The sequence below is a fragment of the Carlito syrichta genome, unplaced genomic scaffold, assembly GCF_000164805.1.
Source record: "Carlito syrichta isolate Samal-C Ts95f unplaced genomic scaffold, Tarsius_syrichta-2.0.1 Scaffold307993, whole genome shotgun sequence".
Lineage (NCBI taxonomy): Eukaryota > Metazoa > Chordata > Mammalia > Primates > Tarsiidae > Carlito > Carlito syrichta.
Window position 1 is genome coordinate 150,799 of NW_007252089.1, and position 23,767 is coordinate 174,565.

The 23,767-nt window shown below is 35.2% G+C and overlaps 1 protein-coding gene across 3 annotated transcripts in view; it reads right to left on the bottom strand.

Annotated features, from left to right (window-relative positions):
- Positions 1 to 23,767, bottom strand: part of OLA1 (Obg like ATPase 1) — a 183,319-nt gene that overhangs the window by 40,864 nt on the left and 118,688 nt on the right. For all 3 annotated transcript variants that reach the window (XM_021715889.1, XM_008064751.2, XM_021715890.1), the window contains 2 exons: positions 3,614 to 3,694; positions 3,227 to 3,324 (listed from right to left, as the gene is read on the bottom strand). In XM_021715889.1, the coding sequence (XP_021571564.1) occupies positions 3,227 to 3,324; positions 3,614 to 3,694 (179 nt within the window). The remainder of the gene's footprint in view (positions 1 to 3,226; positions 3,325 to 3,613; positions 3,695 to 23,767) is intronic.

The window sequence follows — 23,767 nt, forward strand, 5'->3', positions numbered from 1 at the left end:
AATGTGTGTATAACATGAAACACACACACACGACTCAGTGTCTTACGTTTTAGCTATATTTTCCAGTTGAACATGGATATGCTGTATAATAAACAATAAAAATACAACTATCCTTCATGAACAATTTTAAGAAAGATGGGGATAACAACACAAAAGTGAAACATAATTGGTAGCTATTAGGTATACAAAATATCTAAAATTAGTTTGTTCTACTGATTTCATAATTGAATGGCATATACTATTAAGAGAACAGCAAAGGTGCAAAGATTAAAATTTAAACCCCCAATTAAGCAATAATTTGACAGTTCTAATGTCCTGTACCTGCTTGACACCATGACTCAATAGGCAACTCAAATGAAAATTAATACTGCATATAGTATGATCTTAGTTTTAGGTAACAACTGATCATGTTTAGAAAATGAAAACCTCAGGTGTTCCAAAACCATCAGTGCTCACCAAAAACAAAAACTTTTATACAGTTTTATTCATTCAAGAAACAGCAATTTGTAACAATAAAAAAAAGGTTCTGTGGATTCCCTTACAACATCTTGATTGCTGTCATTTGATCATAACACAACTGCAACCAACCTGGCTGCCATGTCCGTTTCTCTTCACGGGCTAGGTCTTTAATCATAAGTCAACTAAATGACTAATTTAACACTGTTAAAACTAGAAGAGTAGATGCTTGGAGCTATTTCAGTTTTTACATCTTTCAAAAGGTCAATACACCTACTCAAGAACACAATAGACAGATTTATCTTTCAAAATGCTTCCTTCTTTTCTAGGGCTAGAAAATAACAAGTTACCATTCAAATTTAAAGTGAACTTTAATAATTAAAGTGAATTTAGTAATGTTCATTACTTCAGAAATGGTGGCCTGCTAAAATAACAAAAGTTTTAGTCTTCCTCTTGTGGCCATAGTCACAAGCCTCTCCTCTCTTCTTTCCTGGCCATTTAAAATAGTTTTCTAGATCTAAGACACCCATGAAAATATTTATTACTGTTTCCTGCAGTCTTATTTGCTACAGTAACATTACACATTAATCTTAAAAAACAAAAACTTTTTCTTTTGCTAAAGGAGCAATTAATGTAAATGGAGCTTAGATGTAAACGTTCCCAAAAAACAAGATGCTAACACAAATTAAATGGACTTAGTAGTTAAAATGAATTTTAACTATTGACAGCTGCTTGCAGTGTTATAAATGATGAAAACCTAGTGTTCATATCCTTCATAATAAAAATTTATTCTGCTCTTTAATATAAAGGCTATGTTGCATAAACAGAGGATTTAAAGCTGTAGCAGAAGGGCTGAATGAAAGGAAAATGGCAATCTTTCTGGCTCCAGTAGATGCCATTCCCTATCACACAATGTTTCCCACTATAAATACATGACAAATACTTCCTCAATCATTTTTTACGAGCAGGGATGCACAGGGGGTAGTCAATGGCTAGCTTGAGGGAAAATAGGAACAGCAGGCGGCAGAAACTGTACAGAAAATGGCTATGTGGTAAATTCTCTTCTGGAACATCACTCAGTTACCCAGTCTTTGATCTTTCAGCTACAATTAAACTAACTTCCACAAGATCTGGATCCCACCCCAGTCCCCTCCAAAACACACACACACCAACCTCAAACCAGATCATTAGTTATACATAAAACCTATTAAAATTTGGTTTTATAAAATGAGATCATTCATACTTCTACATTGTTATAAATTAAAATTTGCTATTTAGAGAAGAGTTAATTTCAATTGGCTATAACCATATCATCATCACAACTGGTCTCACAAAAAGCATGGGGTGTCTGGCGACAGCTAAATCACAGACTGGCGTCTCCTAAGCAGTCTGTCTACCATTAGGGTCTGGAAAATGGTATTTACTATACAATTAGAGCCAGGGAGTTCTACCTGTAATCATCCAAATACAGGTGTGAGAAGCCCCTTTGGGCAAGGAAACTGACTCATCCTTTTTCATGTAAACTTTGATGTCTGTATTGTTTCAGCGAGCTTCAGGAAAACTTACCATTCATACTATGATGAGAAGATTTATTAACTGAGGTCAAGTAATAAATTAAAATTCCTTCCCAAAGGTAATAATTTTTAACACATTAATCACCAAATTTATAAGAATTTGAAAGAAGACAACTGATTATTTTAAAGTTAGTTACCTGCTGGAGGACACTGACCAGTCTGAAATACATTTTTATGTTAAATTTATGCTTTCTAGAATATTACCAATAAAGAGGTTAAATTCAGCTTCCTATCAGGAACACAAAATGTCTTATAGTAATATCAACAGGGCATTTTTAGTTGCAGTAATTTCACAGAATTTATTCTAATGATTTATTGGAGTTAACCATCTGACATTAATTATTGTTTTGGCTTCCAGTCTATGAATGTTTATTTTTCAGTTTAAAGCCTTCTCACTCTTTGATATCATATGGAAATGAGAATTTTTAATGGAAAATTGAAACCATGTGCATCTAAGTACTTAATGAAGTACAGGGAGAAACCGACAATATATTTTGGGAGAATTCAGATATTTTGCTTTGGATAGTTTTGATGTGTTTGTACGACTCAATAGTATAAAGTACTGAGAGACCAGTGAGGCAAGTCAAAGTGAGCACTACGCCAAATGTGTATATGCTACACATGTACACACACATTATTTTTTGAAGTTATTAGTGAAAGAAAACAAATCTTGTATATTTTAGTTACATGTCAAAAATGACAAGCAATACATAAGCACATAGGTTTTACCTCTGGATACTTTTAAAGTATTTGAAACAGGTATCTGGTCTTTTCCTGCACCACATTTTTTTTTAAGCATTCAATCTGAATTTTAAAATTTATGCCCAGCTACAACCACAAGTGAATACTTTCAAGTCATGTATAATATCAACACAGATAGAAATTCCCAGTTTAAAAAAGTTTCACTGCATTTATTCTCATTTTGCAATGGAAATAAAAATTGTCTAATAAACTTAAATCTGATAAGTAAATATGTATGATTCAATATTGCCTAATTTAATTCAGTTTTTAAGTTCTTTCAATGTAAATCAATTAGAAGACTCATTTCTGAAGGTAAACAGGCAAAACTTTCTCATTCATCTTAAACTTTTTAATGATAATGAGAAAAATATTAAAATCAAAGTAGCAGTAAGCATATATGTATTTGTGTGTACAGATATGATGTGTCTGAGAATGTTTGATGACAAAAAACTTACCATTTGTTTTTCTTTCTAATGTAGTCTTTTTCAGAAAGATTAACCAAGTAGACCATTGGTTTTGAAGTCAAAAATAAGTGTTTATTCAACACTTCAATCTAAAGTGGGAGATGAAGAAAGTAATATAGAGTAAATCATTGACAAATTTGAAAGTAAACTTTCTTTAAAACAAGTAGGCATTTTCATTTTTATAATTGTTTTCAAAAGATTTGTAGTTATGAAATACCATGAGAGGGAAAATTTTTAAAAAGTCTGAGAATAAGCAATCACTAACAGAAATAAAAGTTTAGATATAATATAATGATAATTATAAATAATGACAACTTGAATTTGTTCTAAGAAATAAAGGCAAAAGCAGTGATAGATGGCATGATATTTACAACTTACCTCTTTGTCATTCCAATCATGATAGAAGCGAACAGGTTTCTTTTGATCTATAACCCAGGATTTGACTTTACACATTATATCCTATACACGATTGAGAAAAAGGTAAATACAAGATGAACACTAAACATTTAGATATTAATATAAAAGTTTTCAAATCCCCAAATTAAAGATAAAAGTTTTTAATGAAAGGGGAACGAAGCCACACAAATAATTTTTTTCAATATCTCATTAAAAAATGAAATACTAATGAAGCATCGTTGTGACATTACATTTTTAATACATAAATGGAGAATATTAGAAAAATTAGTAACAGTCTGAAAAATGCCTAGCCAATTCAATCACGCCAAAGACTAAATGTAAAAGTTAATGTTATTTCAACATTACCTAGTGATACCACATGCAAGACAAACAAGCTATTAGAAAAATGGAGTGAGGGGATATATATACTGAAGAGAGACTGAATTACATTTTTTCCTTAAAAGAAAAACAAATAAACAAAATAGGCAAAATTGAGCCTATTATTGATGACCTGCCCTCCAAAATATTAAGTCAACTGACCAAAACGCTTTTTATTTTGAATTAATTTTTTGCCAACACCTTCTCCCTGCCCACATCTCCTGCAGCCGCCCCCCACTCCCCCCAACCTGCCAAAGCCTCCATTACACAATGGCAAGAGCCCTGCACTGGTGACCTCCAACCAGCTGCATTCACTTTCAGAACATCTCTCTCTGCTGGAAATCTAAAGGCCTTTTAGTTAGCAAGCTAGTGTGCATTCAGAAGGAGTAACTGCAGGAAGAGCCCAATGTGCTTTGTTTCTCTGGCCTTTCTTCACAGAAAGATTAATCATCTGTGAAATGGAAACGGCAAACAGCAAGTGACACAAACTGAACCCTTCAAGCCTTTCCTCATCAGTTTTGTGGTTCTGAATCTAAAAGCTGCGTGTGGCAAGGTTCTCCTTACAGGCAGGTGTTAATAAAAGGCTCTTAGGTCTGAAAGGTCAAACTTAGCTCTCCAGAAGAAGTGCATTTGAGAGTCATCTGTTGTGTGCATGTGTGTGTTGCTGGTTACTGATAATTTATGGATGTTTAAAATATGTATATGTATTTCTTAAAATTTACTGTAACACACAATTATTAGTAATAGATTTCTTGGATTTTCATCAATGTATTTTACATTGCCATAATCAATTATTCTTCTATAAATACCCATTTGTATAAATTATCTCAATAATTTAGTAAACCTTCCTTCCAAATCTTGCTGTTACCAACAGGAAAAATAAGGAAAAAGCTTTATATCCTTAGATCCTGATTTGAAACCCTCCAGGCAAAGGACTTCCCACAGATTTTAACAAGGAAGGGGCAAGCTGAAAACTTTTAATGAAATCTAACATGTTCTGCTTAAGAATAATCACTTTTACTCTTCTATAACTGAATTTCACTCATAAATGTTTAAAAGTGGCTAATGTAACACCATTTCCTACAAGGAGAAGATCAAAGTGCTATATTACAAATGCATTATGATTAAAAAAGCCCTGAGCAGCCTTGCTATTAACTGTTCTTTAAACCCTAAAAGGCTTCCCATAGATCTCACTTGGCACTGCATATACAACCTTTGACAAGTAATGTAGACCATTTTTATTCATTGCCTAAAATTGTAGGCAATTATGTGCGTCACACTGGCCACCTGCAAATTCTGAATGCCTGCTCTAGTTGTCAGTGCAAAAAACTAATGTCGGAGGGGATTAATCTAGGGGGAGAGAGTCCTCTTTAATGGCTCCAGCAGGTGAAATGGCCCAGCTGGTTACTATGATGAGTGGCCAGAACAGCTTATGTAGAGACATGCAACAAGATTATACAAAGGAAGAAAAAACAGTGGTACCATCTTATACTGGGTTCCATTAGTTTTTTTCAATTAAAGGAAGAAAATAGACAAAAGAAAAGACAAACACAAGGAAAGAAATTAAACTTTAATCATATAAAAAGTATAAAATACTTTTGTAACTATAAACATTTTTACAAAACCAAAAAGCCTCAATAAGTTCTGATCACTAGTGAAGGAATGTCAATATTTCTCTTTCATTTTAAATTAACTAGACCATTACTTCAGACATAGAAATCTTATCACAAGAGCATTTTGGTATTAGTTTGGCTTTTTCTTCTCCTCACACCAAAAAATTATATTACAAATTAGAAGCACTCAAATTTTAATTAAAGAGAATTAACTCACAATTAAAGTTATCAGACAGTATAGTATTCCTTAAAGCTATTACTTACAATCTTTTTAGGAAAATGTACAAATTATAACCTAGTTTTGGAACAGTTCAAAGTAAAATATTTTGTATCCAGTGCTCTTATAATTATCCCCACAAAAGACTTAACAGGCAAGAAAAAAACCTCTCACATATTCTAAAAGATTTAAGACAAACCAAAAATAGATTGTGTTCAGATAAGATTATCTTATACAAATGATCAGTATATGGCATAGTTTCAATATGCTCTTTTTCTTACATAAAGTAAAAATTAACTTTAATTTTAGCAAAAAATTAGAAGATATTGTATTCCTTACCTGAAAAACTTTTAAACAGAATAAAACATATGGACTTGTTTGGCCATAATACTGTACTTAATGGGTTGATTGAATTTATTTCCTTATACCCATATGTAAAAATACATATGTAAATAATGATGGTTACAATGATAAAAGGTTCCAGTTAACTTAATTTGGCTAACTAGAAAAAAAATACTTAACCCACTTTAACAAATTAGACTGTAAAAAAAAGAGAAATAACACTTTAATCCTTGATGCACTTAGAAGTTACTTTAGGATTTCACATTTCTTTACTATAATTATACAGAAATACAGATGTAGGAGTACTAAATTGGACTATCTTGATAACTTTAACAAATTCTTCATTTTAAAAATACATTCTGTACATCATTATGGAGGCACACAAAAATTCCTAGTCCTTTGAACTTTTTGGTTAGATTGTAGTTATGAGTATACTACTTTGAGAGGTAAAAGTGTAGGAATAAATCCTAGGTCTACATTTACCAGGTCTGTGGTCTACTTCATTGATAAGATGCAGGTGATGAGATCTACCTTTTATTGATTGTGATTGGTTGTTGTAAAGATCTAAAGAGATAATGTATTTTAGTGTTTAACACAGATGAGTGCTCAATAAATGTGAGTAGCTGTCATGGTTATATTGTTGAAAGATTAAATACCAGTCACCCACAAATGCCAAGATATTCTCTTGGATGCTCCTTTAAAGCACATGTACATCTTCTCCAATCTGTATAATTGTTCATTAGTCCTTTTCTTCACATTTCTGAGTTACTAAAAATACTGGCTTTCTTCATGAAGTCTCTGGTGAGACATCTAATCTTAACATTCTAGAAGAACTAGCCTTTGCCGAGCAACTACCTTTTTTTTTTCTTTTTTTTTGAGTTGGAGTCTCACTCTGTCACTCAGGCTGGAGTGCCGTGGCACACTTATAGTCACCCCAGCGTCGACCTGCCAGGCCCCGGGATCCTTCCAGGCCCCAGGATCCTTACACCTTAGCCTTCCAAGGAGCCCGAACTACAAATGCGTGCTAATTTATTTTTATTTTATTTATTTTATTTTATTTTTAGTTGGAGTCTCACTCAGTCACCCAGACTGGAGTGCAGTGGCCGCAGTCTCGACCTGCTGGTCTCCGGCGATCCTTTCACCTCAGCTTTCCAAGTAGCTGGAACTAGAGGCGTGTGCTACCACGCCTGGCTAATTTTTTTATTTATTTATTGTAGAGATGAGGTCTCGCCAAGTTGCCCAGCCGGGTCTCGAACCTGCAGGCTCAGGCAATCCACTCACCTCGGCCTCCCAAAGTGCTGGGATTACAGGTTGAACCACCGAGCCCGGCCTAATTTTTTATTTATTGTAGAGATAAGGTCTTGCCAAGTTGTCTGGGCTGGTCTCAAACCGGCGAGCTCAGGCAATCTACTCACCTCGGCCTCCCAAAGTGATGGATGACAGCAACTACCTTATAATAGCAAAGAACACAAACCCACCTTGAATACCTCACTCTTATATTTTGACTCTTCTTACATAGTTCCACATTTAATATTAAAATGTTCTATTTTCTTGGTGGATTTTATTATCGTTGTTAATGGCAACTGTAATGTATTTAGACTTGGGGAGTTACGTGTGACTTTCCTAAGTTTTCATAGCTAGTAAGAGGCAGTGATGAGATTCAAATTCAGGTCTAAGTGACTCAAAAGTTTCATTATACTGACCTATTTGTTTTCCCTACTGCTCCTTAAGACATCTCCAAGGTTGTTACTCAAAATCCTCATTCTCATTCAGGTCATCAGAGAAACTCAATATTATTATTTTATTATTGGGGTATAATACTTGATTGTCAATCCACGTGTCACAAAAACAGTAATATTTTTCTTTACACACAATAACATAACAATCTAATCATATACTAGACTTTCCCAAACCATGTACTAGACTTCCCTATCTTGGTATTCTTCAATTCCCCTAGCAAGACTTATTAACCTGTGACCCATAAACAAATTTCAGGGGTTCCTTAACACGCTGAAATGGTATGTAAAGCTGTTTGTGTGCCTTTGAGGGAAGATAGCACATATCTTTCAAATGCTTTTTTTTTTTTGAGTTGGAGTCTCACTCTGTCACCCAGACTGGAGTGCAGCCTCCGGCCACCGCAGCCTCGACCTGCTGGGCTCCAGCAATCCTTCCACCTCAGCCTTCCAAGCAGCCAGAACTATAGGCGCACGCTACCACGCCTGGCTAATTTTTGATTTATTGTAGAGATGAGGGCTCGCCAAGTTGCCCAGGTGGGTCTCGCACCCGCGGGCTCAGGCAATCCACTCACCTCAGCCTCCCAAGGGTGCGGGATTACAGGCTGAGGCACTGAGCCCGGCTTCAAATGCTTTTCAAAGGGATCCATGATCCAAAAAGACAAGAACCATGGTTGTTAGTGATTCTGTGGTAATACTCAAATGCCCCAACAACAGTCAATTAATTAAGTGTCCATAGACTCCCACACCAGAGGTTGAGACACTAATCCAAAACTTGTTGCAGCCAGATGCTGCATTCAAAATGTATCTACCCGAATCAATACTGTACTGATACTCTACTTATTATAATGTTTATCTAACACAATTCTAGTTAAAATCATAAAAGGATGTTAGAGAACATTATAAATTAAACATATTACAATACTCTAAGAATTAATTGCTTGAGGGTAAAAAAATATTGAGAGAAAATATATATTATATATTAAAATAAACCATAAAACTATAGTAATTAGAATAGTGTGACACTGGCACAAGGAGGGAGGAAAGTATAGGTAGAAACAATCTAAAAAGCCACTAAATGGAGATTTGCTGGTAAGTTATGGTACACTGAAACAAAAGAACACTCTATTCATTAAGACAAGATATATGCTTATGGGGAAATATCCAAAATACACTGCTAAGTGAAAAAAGCAGGTTCAGAACACCAGAATAAGGTTAAGAATATGGATTGTGGTATCAGCCTAAAATTTGACAGCTAGATTGACTGACTTGATAATTTATCAAGGTGACTCACTTATTCTATAATAATTATAACTTCTAAGTCTGATACCTTCAGCAAAACCTGCCACCCTAACACCTGATGCTGATACCCAGACAAGGTGATTTAGGTCATTTTAACAGAGACAGCCAACAATGCACTCAAACTAAAAGTATTGGGGCAAGACTTCTAGCTTAAAATAGACTTGCTAGTTTACTGATAGTTTCCTCCAACCACCCCCTTTAAATACCCAAAATTAAGGAAAAATCAAATTAAGCTTTCTCTCATAAAACAGACCTCCACTCTATATTCAAACTTGATATTTAGGATCTCTGAATCATAATATTAAGCATTTGTTGCTCTACTAGTTGAACGCCGCTATTTACAGAGGCCAGAGTACTGATCCCCAACTACCATCTTTCTATGTATGTGACAGAAACTCCCAGAAAAGGACAAAAGTAAGACTGTGTATGAGAGTTCCTCAAAAATTAAGACAGTAGGTTAATTCTAACACTAACCTTGGTGGAATGTATATTGGCAGTTGAAGGTGTTCAGTTATGTGACTCACTGCAGCAGGTAGTGAGAACATCTTAACATAATGCTCTGGGCCCCTGTTTGCTATAATGTGCAAACCAAGATGAACACCAATTTACTCTTGAGGTGCAGATCTCAGCAAAAGATGTGACTGTTACTAAAGAGAAGAAGCAATTGTCCCTATGATTTCTGAAATAAGTTTGAATGAATTTTACCATGTTCAAGGAAGGGATGTGTATATGGGGGGGGAAGCCCACAAATCAAATTTTAGTGAAAGGGCTATTGAATAAGGAGAGTCACAAAGAAAGAACATCTCTTTGAGAATGATCAAGAAAATAAATGTGTAATGAATTATTTGGCACACTTAGTAGAATGCAAAAGGAGAGAGCATCTATGCAACAGGACCAATGAGGCCATACAGAGAGAACTGAGTGAGATCAGAAAAAAATGGATGAGTTGTCTAGAGCGCTGATATAAATACAAATAATTTTACGGAGACCAAAATCAAAGTAGAAAAATAAAAGTCCAATCTGGAAACAACTGACATGGTAGAAGAAAATCAGTGATCTGCAGGTCAAACTTGAGAAAGGAATACACACTCGGTATAACATATGTAGGTGAGCTGCTCAATGAACTATTAGAATGAACACAAGCCTGTAATTACCACCCTGATCAAAATATAGGCCATTATTAGCAATGTAGTTACAATGCTCCACTCCTCTCCAGAGATAATCACTGTCCTGGCTTCTTTGCATCACAAATTAGTCTGTTATTGAAATTTGTAGAAATAGACTCATACAATATGTATTCTTTTATGTCTAGTTTCTTTTGCTCAGTGTAGCTTGTGAGATTCACCCATGTTGTCACATGTAGCCATACTGTGTTTTTCTCGGCTATATAGTATTTCCCTGTGGGAATTTTCCACAATTTATCCATTCTACTGTTGATGGACATCTAGCCTGTTAGAAATAAAGCTGCTATAAACATTCTTGTACATGTATTTTGGTAAGACTGTACATGCATTTCTCTTGAGTATACACCTAAGACTGGAATTGCTCAGACACGGGTCATGCATTTATCCAAACTTAGTATATATTGCTAATCAGTTTTTAAAGGCAGAAGTACTAACTTAGTTTGCCACCAGCATTGCATGAAAATTTCATTGCTTCATTCTTTCCAACGCTTAGTATTGTCAAACTAATTGCTTAGTATTGTCAAGTTAACTAATTTACGGCAATTGTACAGTATCTCACAGTAGTCTTAATTTGCATTTCTGTATTGACTAGTGGGGAATTCCCTCTTTTGTGAAGTGTTTGCTCAAGTCTTTTGCCCATTTTTCTATTGGGCTATCTGTCTTTATCTTATTTATTTGTAGGAGTGCTTTGTATATTCTGTAGACCAGTTTTTTGTCAGACACTATATCTTTTTTCTCTAAGGCTTACTTTTCCTCTTTTGCTCAAGTAAGTCCTAATTTTAACATAATACAATCTAAAAATCATGCCCTTTATGATCACTGCTTTTTGCGTCCTGTTTAAAAAAATATCTGTCGGCTGCGTGCGGTGGCTCATGCCTGTAATCCCACCACTTTGGGAGGCCAAGATGGAAGGTTGCTTGAGTTCAGGAGTTCAAGACCAGCCTCCGCAACGTAGCAAGGCCTCTTCTCCACAAAAGAGTTTAAAAAATTAGCTGGGCATGGTGGCACATTCCTGTAGTCCCAGCTACTTGGAAGGCTGAGGTAGAAGAATCACTTGAACCCAGGGTTGAAGGCTGCAGTGAGTCCTGATCATGCCACTGCACTCCAGCCTGGATGACAGAGTCAGACTTCAACTTTATCTATTTATTTATTTATTTATTTATTTATTTATTTATTTATTTATTTATTTATTTATTTAAGTCTCACTTGGTCGCCCAGACTGGAGTGCAGTAGCCGCTCCCGGCCACCGCAGCCTCGACCTGCTGGGCTCCGGCAATCCTTCCGCCTCAGCCTTCCGAGTAGCTGGAATTACAGACACGCGCTACCACACCCGACTGATTATTTGATTTATTGTAGAGATGAGGTCTCGCTGCCCAGGCAGGTCTCAAACCCGCAGGCTCAGGCAATCCACTCACCTCAGCCTCCCAAAGGCGCGAGATTACAGGCTGAGCCACCGAGCCCGGCCAGACTTCAACTTAAAAAAAAAAATTGTCTATTAAGGTCATGAAGATATTCTGATATCTGAATTAGCTACACTTTAGATTTACTCAGCATAAACTTTACTTTGTGTATATAGTGTGAGGTATGTAAGGATTCACTTTTTTCCCCATAAAGATATATAATGAATAAACAATAGGTCTTGAAAAGAACACACCTTACTCCATTACTCTACAGTACCACCTTTGCAAGTCAAATTGTGTATGTATATTTATTTGTATCTGTATATTTATTCTGCTCATTTGGTCCATATGTCTATCCTCGACTGTCATGGCAACACTATAAATCTTGATACATGGTTATTGTGCATAAGTTCTCCAACTTTGTTCTTCTTCGGGATTGTCTTTCCTGTTCTTGGGCCTTGGCCTTTCCAAGTGAAATTTAGACTGTCTGTCAGTTTCTATAAAAAATAAGCTGCTGGGAATTAGATTTGGAACATGGTGAATTCATAGATCAGTCTTCAAGAGACTTGACGTTTTAAAAATATTAAATCTTTCAATTCAATAACCATCCATTTATTTAATAATTCATTAATTTCTCTTGTTAATGTGTTATAGTTTTCTGCATAAAAATTCTGGTAGAGTTTCATCAAATTTATTTCTGGGTATTTGATTTTTAAAGAAATTCTACTGCAAATGGCATCTTTTAGTTAAAAAATTCCTTTCAAGTTCTGGGAGATACAAATAATTTTTTTATTGACCTTGCAACCAACAACACAGATGGGCTTCATTTACTAATTCAAATGATTTACATCCCACATTCTGTCATATTTTCTACAAGCTATCTGTGAATAACAACATTTTATTTCTTCTTTTCCAACCTTCATTCATCATTTCTGTTTCTTGCCTTAATGCACTGGATATAAAGTCTAGATGGAACAGAAGCCATGATAATAAGCATCCTTGCTTTGTTCCCAATGAGGGCAAAGGCTTTCATATTTCATCACTATGTATAATTGCTTATGTAGATTTTTTTGTAGACACCCTTTTTCAGACTAAGTAGATTAACTTTTATTCTTCATTTGCTAAGAGGTTTTTTTTGTTGTTGTAAAAAAAATCAAGTGTGACTGAATATTATAAAATCCTTTTCCCAATATATAGATATGATAATATTTTTCTCCTTTATTATTTTCTATTCATTAATTTCGAATGTCAAACCTACTTTGCATTCCTAGAATTTTAGTCATGCTCTAGTATCACTAATATTTATTACTGTTTTCAGTTTGCTACTATTTTATTTAGAAATGTGCATTTATGTTCATGAAAGAGATTTGCCTGTAACTTTTCTTCCTTACACTGCATGGTCTTGGTATCAGAACTATTTTGACCTTATAAAATCAACTAGGAAATTTTTTTTTCTTTTTTTATTGGCTGGAAGAGCGTGTGTGAGACGTTAAGTATAAAGTCATCTGTAGTAAACTCTTCTTTAATAAAGGTTTCTTTATACTCAGGTTTAAAATTGTGTTCAATTTCTTCAGTAGATATAAGACTTATTTTTTATTTATTTATTTAATCAATATTTTTTATTTTGATATTGTGGGGTACAGTTAAGGGTTAGGAATACAAATATTCTTCATTCAGGACCCCTTGTTGATAACAGGTGTCTCCCCGTCTCCAAACTACCATTAGTCCCACCCCCCTCCATAGTTTCCCAACACTAAGACTTTTATTTTTATTGCTTCTTGCATTCGTTTTGTTAAGCAGTCTTTTAAATTTGTCCGGCTCAGATTGTTTTTCAAAGTAATTGCCATACATTGTTCATAATTTCCTCTCATTAGCTTATTAATGTCGGTAGGAACTAGAGTAATACATTATCATTCATAATGCTGGTTTTGTGCATCTCTTTTCCCCCCTTCACCAGTCTTGCTAAGATTTTACTCATGTTCTCAAATAACCCATCTTGGCCTTTTGGATCCTCTTTATTACATAGTTCTTTCCTATTTAATTATTTTTTATTTATTTTCTTTCTTTCTTTCTTTCTTTTATTTTTTTGAGTTGGAGTCTCACTCTGTCGCCCAGACTGGAGTGCAGTGGCCGCTCCCGGCCACCGCAGGCTCGACCTGCTGGGCTCCGGCGATCCTTCCGCCTCAGCCTTCGAGTAGCCGGAATTACAGGCGCACGCTACCACGCCCGGCTAATTTTTTGATTTATTGTAGAGATAGGTCTCACCTGCCCAGGCGGGTCTTGAACCCACGGGCTCAGGCAATCCACTCACCTCAGCATCCCAAAGCGCTGGGATTACAAGCTGAGCCACTGAGCCCGGCTATTTGTTTTCTTACAGAGAAGTTTAACATGAGAAAACTTGCCTATTTCATTAATATCAGCTCTCAACTTCACTGTTTCCTTCCATCTAATTTTTCTGAGTTCTTTTTAATTTGTCTTTTTCTAGCTTTTTCAGACGAATATGTTCAGACCACCAATTTTAACCCTTCCTTGTTTTTTGGACATATATATTTAAAACTACTTTTATAGAACTTTTGTGGATATATCAGAAAACAATACAATGAATTTTGATGTATTGTACTTTCATTATCACAGGGTTAAAAATATTTTATTCCTATAGCGATTTCTTCTTTGAAGCATGAGATCTTTTAGAAGTACACCGCTTAATTTCCATGTAGAAATTTTCTAATAATCTTTCCATTATTGATTACTAATTTCAACCCACAGTGTTCAGATAACAAACTCTTTGTGATTTCAATAACTTGAAATTTGTTCATTTGCTTTACTGCCAGTAAAATGGTCCATTTTGGTAAGTGTTCCATTGTAAAAGAATGTACATTCTTTGTTGTTGGCTATAGTGTTCTATATGTATCATTTAGGTCAAGTTTCTTAATTGAGTTGTTTAAATCTCCTATCCATCCTTTTTTGTCTGCTTATTCTATCAGTTACTTAACAAATTAAGACTTTCTATCATGACTATAAATGTTTTTGTTTTGTTTTGTCTTTCAATTCTGTCACTTTTTGCTTTATATATTTTCAGGTTATATTATTAGCCCCGTAAGTACTTAAAATGCTATTTTGCTTCTTGGTAGATTGAACATTTAGCATTATGAAATGCCCCTTTAAAGTCTATTTTGATATCAGTACACTACACCAGCTTTGTTGTTGTTATGGCTTACACAGTATAAATTTATCTATTTTTTTGTTTTGCATTTTTCTGTATTCCCAACTTACAATGGTTTTTGACTTTATAAAATTTTTATTGGGATGTAATCACATTCTAAGTCAAGGAGAATTTGGACTTATAATGGCTCAACTTAAAGTTTCTGGATTCTATGATAGGTTTATTGGAGTATTAAGTTCATTTTTGATAATATTTTCAATTTACAATGTAAGTCAAAGAACATCTGTATTTAAGATATGTTTCTTATAAGCAGCATAGAGGTGAATTTTAAAAATCCAATCTGAATTGCCTTTTTTAATTTAAAAAAAAATGTACTGGGGTGAAGGAAATATAAAATTAACAATTTGAAGTAATTTAGCACTAGAATATTTCATATATTCACAATGTTATGAAACCACTCACTCTATTTGGATCTAAAAAAATTTCCATAGCTTCAGAATAAAGCTATTGCATTCATTATTCTTCCGTCTAGGTGCTGGCAACCACCAATCTGAAGATCTGTCTCTATGGATTTATATATTCTGGACATTTCATATATATGGAATCATATATCTTTTGTGCCTGACTTTTTCACATAGCATTATGTTTTTGAGGTTCAGGTAAATTGTAGCATCGGTACTTAATTGCCTTTTAAAGTGAATAATCCCTTTTGGCTATTATGAATATTGCTAGCATGAACATGCATGTCCATATATTTGAGTACCTGTTTTCAATTCTTTGGGGTGTATACCCAACGGTGGAATTGCTGGTTTATATGGTAAATCTATGATTAACTTTTTGAGGAACCGCCAAACTCAGTCTTTTTTCTTTCCCCAAAGAAAGCAAATTTATTTTAAGTTATATTTTATTTTTAATTGACATATAATAGTACATGTTTATGGGGTGCAATGTGATGTTTTGATACATGTATACACTGTGTAATGATCAAATCAAGGTATTTAGCATATCTATCACCTCATGCATTTATCATTTCTTTGTGGTAAGAATACTAAAAATCCTCTCTTCTAGGTATCTTGAAATATATTCTTTGTCTTTTATCAGAGTATTAAAACATTTTTATTTCATTACCCCTTCCTACACTTTGTGCAGTTATTGTCACTTATTTTAACTGAATTCTATACATTAAAACATAAATGCTGCTATTGTTTTGTTTTTACTTTTTATTTTGAAATAATTTTAAACTTACAGAAAAGTTGCAATAACAAGGCACAAATAAGTACCAAGTTTCAATATGGAATGATAAAAAGTTCTGGAAAAGAATAGAAGGAATGGTTGTACAACACTGTGAATGTACTTAATGTCAATGACCTGTACACTTAAAGATGGTTAATGGTAAATGTTATGTTATGTGTAAGTTAAATATAGCAAAAAAAAAAAAATTAAAAAATTTTAAAAAGAGTAGGGAACTTCTGTTTTTGACTATGTCTTGAAGGATGACTAAGAAATAGGAATGGAGAAGCAGCAAACAGATAAAGGTCTAGTAAATGAGCACATTTGAAACCAAAGTTTAAAGCTCAACTTCATTATCGGAAGAGTTGAGAAAAAGGAAATGTGAAGCCAGGCAAGGCCAGATCACACAGAACTTTGTGAGCCACTGCCTTTATGTGGGCAGTATCCTATAGGAAATTGGGAAGTATTTTAATCAAGGGATAACAAGGTTACAGCTGCATTTTATATTTGTGGAAAACAAGAGCAAGACTAGGTAAAGAGACCAGTTAAAGTGCATAAATAAATTAAGCATAAAATGAGGCCCCAACTAAAGAAGTAGTCATGAAAATAAGGAGGAAGGAAGAGATGTGGGAAATATTTAAGAGATAAAAATCAACAGGATGGAACGTAAAGGAGAGAGAAGAGTCGCAGTACAGAAGTTCAATTCAAACAATTATGTTCCATTAAGGAGAGCTTATGAGGACAGAACAGCTATGGGGAGAAAGATAAATGAATGCAATTTGGCCTCACCAAATACCACCCTTGCATCACGTTCTTTTATAAACGAACCTTTTCAGTCATGTAAGAATAGTCCAGGATTTACAAGAGTCTACAGAGGAGAAAAATGTGAAGACAAGAGCAGAGAGAGAATCATATTTTTCTGTGCAACTATACCTCAAAGATATTGTGGGTTCGGTTCCAGACCAGCGCAATAAAGTATTCACACAGGTTTGCTGGTTTTCCAGTTCATATAAAGGTTATGTGTATACTATACTGTAGTCTATTAAGTATGCAATAGTATTATGTCTAGGGAAAAAAAACATATATAACCTCAATTTAAAAATACTTGTGTAAAAAATGCCAATGCTCATATGAGCCTTCAGTGAACTGTCATCTTTTTGCTGGTGGAGTGTCTTGCCTCAGTATGGATGGTGCTGACTGTTCAGGGTAGCGCTTGCTGAAGGATGGGGTGGCTGCAGCAATTTCTTAAAATAAGACAACAATGAAGTTTGCCTAATCCATTAATGCTTCCTTTCACAAAAAAAATTCCTCTGTAGCACGTGGTGCTGTTTGACAGCATTTTATCCACAGCAAATTTTCTTTCAAAACTGTAGTCAATCCTCTTAAACCCTAAAGCTGCTTTATCAAGTAAGTTTATGTAACATTCTAAATCCTTTGTTGTCATTTCTACAATGTTCACAGTGTCTTCACCAGTAGATTCTATCTCAAGAAACCACTTTCTTTGCTCATCCTTAAGAAGCAACTTCTCATCCTTTCAAGTTTTACCATGAGATTATTGGAATTCCGTCACATCTTCAGGCTCTGCTTCTAATTCTAGTTCTCTTGTTTCTACCAAATCTGGAGTTACTTACTTTGCTAAAATCATGAATCCTTCAAAGTCATCCATGAGGGTTGGAATCAACTTCTTCTAAACTCTTGTTCATGTTGATATTTTGTCCTCATAAATGTTCTTAATGGCATGTAGATTGGTGAATCCTTCCTAGAAGTCCTTCAATTTACCAGATCCATCAGAGGAATTACTAACTATGGCAGCTATGGCTTTATGAATTGTATGCCTTAAATATTAAGACATGAAAACAGAAATTACTCCTTGATGCATGAGGCTGCAGCATAGATGTTGTATCAGCAGGCACGAAAACAACATTAAATCTCCTAGTATATCTCCAACAGAGCTCTTGGGGAATCAGGTACATTGTCAATGAGCAGTTATATTTTGAAAGAGATCTTTTTTTTCTGAGCAGTAGGTCTCAACAGTGGACTTAAATATTCAGTAAACAATGCTGCAAACAGATGTGCTGTCAAGCTTTGTTATTATAGAGCACAGGCAGAATAGATCTGGCATAATTCTTAAGGGCCCTAGAATTTTCAGAATGGTCAATGAGCAGTGGTTTCAACTTTAAGTTACCAGCTACATTAGCCCCTAACAAGAAAGTCAGCCTGTCCTTTAAAGCTTTGAAGTCAGACACTGACTTGCTCCTCTCTAGCTATGAAAGTCCTAGATGGCTGCTTCTTCCAATGGAAGGCTGCTTTGTCTATATTGAAAATCTATTGTTTTGTGTAGCCACCTTCAGCTAATGTTCTTAGCTAGAACTTCTGGATAACTTACTGCAGCTTCTATATCAGCACTTGTGACTTCACCTTGTACTTTTATGTAAGAGTTAGCTTCTTTTCTTCAAACTCATGAACTGACCTCTGTAGCTTCCAGCTTTTCTACTGTAGCTTTCTCACCTCTCCAAACTCCCTAACTCCAAAATTGAAGAGTTTAGGGTCTAGTTCTAGATTTGGCATTGGTTTAAGGGAATGTTGTAGATGTTTTGATCTTCTATGAAGACCACTCAAACTTTCTCCATATCAGTATGGCATAGTGGTACAAACTTGTAATTCCAGCTACTCGGGAAGTTGAGGCAGTAGTATTGCTTGAGTCCAGGAGTTCGAACTCAGCCTAGAAAACACTGCAAGCTCAAAAATAAATAAATAAAAAATAAAAGCCATCTAACTTTCTCCATATCAGTAATAAGGCTGTTTTGCTTTCTTCCTGTTTGTGTGTTCACTGGAGGAGCACTTTCAATTTCCTTTAAGAACTTTTCCTTTGCATGTACAACTTGACTAAGCAGGGCAAGAGGCCTTGCTTTTAGCCTGTTTTAGCTGACAACATGCCTTCCTCACTAGGCTTAATCATTTCTAGCTTTTGGTTTAGTGAGAGATATGTGACTCCTCCTTTCACTTGAACACTTGGAAGCCATTGTAGTAGCCTAATTTCAATGTTGTGTCTCAGGGAATAAAGAGGCCTAAGGAGAAGAAGAGAGATGAGATATGGCTAGTAGGTGGAGCAGTCAGAGAGCACGCACATATATTTATTGTTTAAGTTTTCTGCCTTCTATGGTGCCCCAAAACAATTGCAATAATAACATCAAAGAATACAGATCACAAATCACCATAACAGACATAGTAGTAATGAAGAAGTTTGAAATATTACCAGAATTACCAAAATGTTCCACTGAGACATGAAGTGAGCACATGCTTGGAAAACAGTTGAGCTGCTCAGTACAGGGTTATCACAAACTTTCAATTTGTTCAAAACAAAGCAAACAAACAAAACCTGCAATATCTGTGAAGCTCAATAACATGAAGTATAATGAAACAAGGTATGCCTGTACACGCCTTTAAATCTTTCCATTTTAAACACAAATGTTTAAGTTATGTAAATACCAATTTTAAAACTGCCTTAAGAATAATAAGAAATCTGCCAATAGCTATATATTATTGAGGACATTAATTATTTACTGAGCTATTTTCAGAAAAAAATACTCTAATTTCTGGTGGCCTTACTCAGTTATTTAATTAGACAACTATTAATTGTATAAATACTTCTAAGTGTAATGCATTCCAAGTAATTGATTGCTACAAAACAAATTATTCCTTAAAGATGCCTAACTTCATTTTTCAAATTCTATTTTTCCAAATCAAAGTATACACCCTTAGAGATTGAAATATTAACCTTGATCTCGATTTCCTTGGTCTTATACGTGAATTGTGTCCCCCCAAAGATAAGCGGAAGTCCCACCCCTAGTATTGAGAATGTTAACCTTGTTTAGGAAATAATATTAATTTTAAGGGTGGGCCCTCAATATGACAGGTGTCCTTATAAGTAGAGAGAAATTTGGACAGAGACACAGAAGAAAGATGGCCTGTGAAGACTAAGGCAGAGATGAGTTCTGCTGCCACAAGGCAAGGAGGAGCTCTCCCACAGAGGCTTCAGAGGGAGCATGGCCCTGCCAGCACCTTGATTTCAGACTTCTAATCCTCCAGAACTGGGGAAAAAACACATTTCTGTTGTTTTAAGCCATCCAGTTTGTGGTACTTGTTATGGAAGCCCTAGGAAATAAATGCACTTGGCTGATACCAACAGAGAATGGTTATCCCGTTCATGCTTTCTTACTTCAGACAGCAAGACCTACTCTAAAGGTGCCTCCTATGTCAGAATATACCATTCTTACCCTAAGGAAAAACTCTGCTTTAACACTAAAAAGCTGACCCATGCTTTACACTAGAGTATATTGAATCCAAGTTTCTCATGCTTATTTACATAAAAATGCAAATGACATCCAAATCTAGAAACTGAAAATTTCATAGGGAAAGAGGTTTCTGTGTTGAATTTCTGAAAGATTATCCAGAAAATGAAGAAGACACATTAAAATAAACAGAGAGGACCAGCAATATTGAAGAATAAACAGGTATACACCTGGTGAACAAAGTGACTTACTTACCTTTGTCCAAACGTTCAGGTAGCTATCTCTTTTATATTCAACAATTTTTAAACCTTTAGGCCATTTGTTGGAGAACATGAGAAAATAAGTTTTTAAAAGAAATTCCCCTACAGTAACTAATTGATATCATAATCATATAGGAACCCTCTATCTATTGGGAAAACGAATGAGAAATTGGAAGCAAGAAAACAACATAAAGCACTACCAAATTAGACTTGTAATCCAAAAGCAAAACCAAAACTAAGTAGAACAATTAAGACAAAAAATGTAAATGTATATTGGGTAAAGAGATGTAAAACAGAGACTGTTGGTGCCCTGCCCATATCCCCTTTGCCCTCACAGTCTAGTACAGGTGAGGGCTTAAGGTAAGTCTCTGTAACGCCACCTAAGCACTAAGCTCAGACCATAACACACATCTGCCACCAGGGAGTCGTCACTCCTAGGAGTGGCCCATAACTAGTAACTGATATACACTGGTTAATAATTACCCCCAGCCTCCTCATTCTTCCAGGAGAAAACAACAAGGCACTTTTCTACACTGTTTTTCCAGAGGTCCCCAGCAGGTCTGAGCCCCATGTGCTCATGGTGGCGACCTGCTCATTTATGTACTTTGTATTGGTTGCTTTCCCTTACCAATCTCAAGTCCCCACTCTCTGATGTATGTCTCCTGATATAGCTCCCAAAGAAACTGCAGTAATGTGCATGTTTAACAATGGGGATACTGTTTTGAGAAATGTGTCTTTAGGCAATCTCATCATTGTCCAAACATCACAGAGTATACTTACACAAACTAGATGCTGTAGGCTATTACACCCCTAGGCTACATGGTACAGCCTTTTGCCCCTGCACTACACTGCACTACAACATGTTACTGTACTGAATACTGTAGGCAATTGCAATACAATGGTTAGTATGTGTGTGTCTAAACAAATCAAAACACAGATAAAGTTAAAAATATGGTATTACAATCTTATAGGACCACGATTGGCTATGTGATTCCTTGTTTGTCATCATGCAGTGCACAGACTGTACATGCCCTCTAATCCTTGCACTTGAATCCAGGTCTGTTTTTGAGAAAGCCCAACCTAAGATACATAGTCTAGATTAAAAGGGAGTGAGTTGTATTTGTGTATTCACTGGCTCTGCAACTCAAAATGGCATTTTGAGAAAACTCTTTAGGAGTTTCTTCTTAATCTTTATTTCTAAGTTACATTGCCTATACTATTTTTCAAATTAATGAAGAATCGATCTTATAGCTGGTGACTTCTCATGTCTGTGTCCCATCCAGCTTGACATCTCCTACCATATTTTTTTTCCAAGTTCAGACAGAAACTTCAAAAATGATTTTTCCAGCACAAAGCTAAAGTTATAGTTTGAATACAGGTCAGAAACAGCTAAGGACAATGTATGCATATTTAACTCTCTTTCTTTTGGAGGCCATCTAAAGGAAATAATTTCCTCAGAACATTATTCCTAAATTTTAATATAAAAATAACATATTGCTATGAAAAAAGTCAAGTAGGTACAGAGGGTATATAGTCATAGTGCACACCCAATCACTCACTCTCTCATATTCCTTTTCTCAATAAATATATATTTCCATATCACTTTGGTTGTACTTATAAAAATACAACTATCATTTTTTATACAAACAGGATTATGCTATAAATATAACGGGATTGTGGAATAAATATTCCTTGACTTATTTTTTTAAAGGCAAAAGAATTAATGTAAAAATATTCATATTCACTTACAAATCAAGTTACTATAATATTAATTTACCCTCAAACATGTTTCTCTGGTTAACATGAGTTTCTGGCCCCACCAACTGTCATATTGTTATATTATGACATTAGGCAATTGCTGGTAAAATTACGCCCAGGAGATCTCCATATTCAACAGTAACAGACTAAGTAACCCAGGGTTACCTCTCCTCTGAAGACAACAATAACAATAGTAAAACAGGTCTAAATACAGAAAATATCTTCTTCACCGTACCACTGATCTAATAAGATAATGAGGCATTACCAGGTCAAGAAGGGGTTTTGAGGTAGGCAGGCCTAAGCCACTTCCACCTCCAGGGGACTGAGTGTCCTAGAGCAGTGCCCCTCAAACTACAGCATCACTTGGAGAGCTTGTTGAAACACATCCCCAGAGATTCTAATTTAGCAGATCTATCACCTGTATTTCTAATAAGCTTCCAGGTGGTGGTGATGGTGCTGGGTGGACCACCTTTAAGTGTTCCTGACCTAGACTAGAGATTGGGGATTATCAGGGGATGCAGAAAGCACAGAAATGGCATGGGGAACAGACCAGAGGCCCAGACTCTGTGGAATACCAATCCCTCAATTCCATCCTCCCCACCTCATCTTTGTCTCTCAACAGGATTGGTTGGGATCCCACTGTTGCTTTTGGCTACTTTTACATGAGGTCATCTGCCAATTCTCAGGAAAGAGCTAAGGTGCTAGTTATTTTTGATTTATGACAGAGATGGCACTTCACTGCAGCACGGAAAGGAAAGCAAGTTTTTTCAATAAATGGTGCTAGAACAACAGGCATTCCTTGTGGGGGAGGGGGATCAAACTGGATTCCTACCTCAATATTATTTACAAAACAATCAGTTTCAAGTGGGTTAATGACTTAAATGTGAAAAGTGAAACAATAAAACCCTCAGATGACAAGACAGGAGATCATCTTGATGGCCTTAAGGTGGGAAAGATTTCTTAAATAACACACAGAAAACACAAACCTTAAGAAGTTAAAAACTGTGAATCAAAAGATACCATAAAAAGAGAAAAAATAATAACAAAGGTCACAGAGTAGAAGATATCTCCAATCCACTTACAACAATAACTAGTGTGAAAGACATTAATCCAATTTCAAAACTGAGTAAAGGAGTTAGAACAGGGACTTCACAAAAGAGAAAAAAAATATAAAAAAAGGTATTCAACCTCCATAGTTAGGAAACTGCAAGTTAGAACCACAAACTAATAGCATTGCAAGACTATTAAATTATAAAAATGAAAA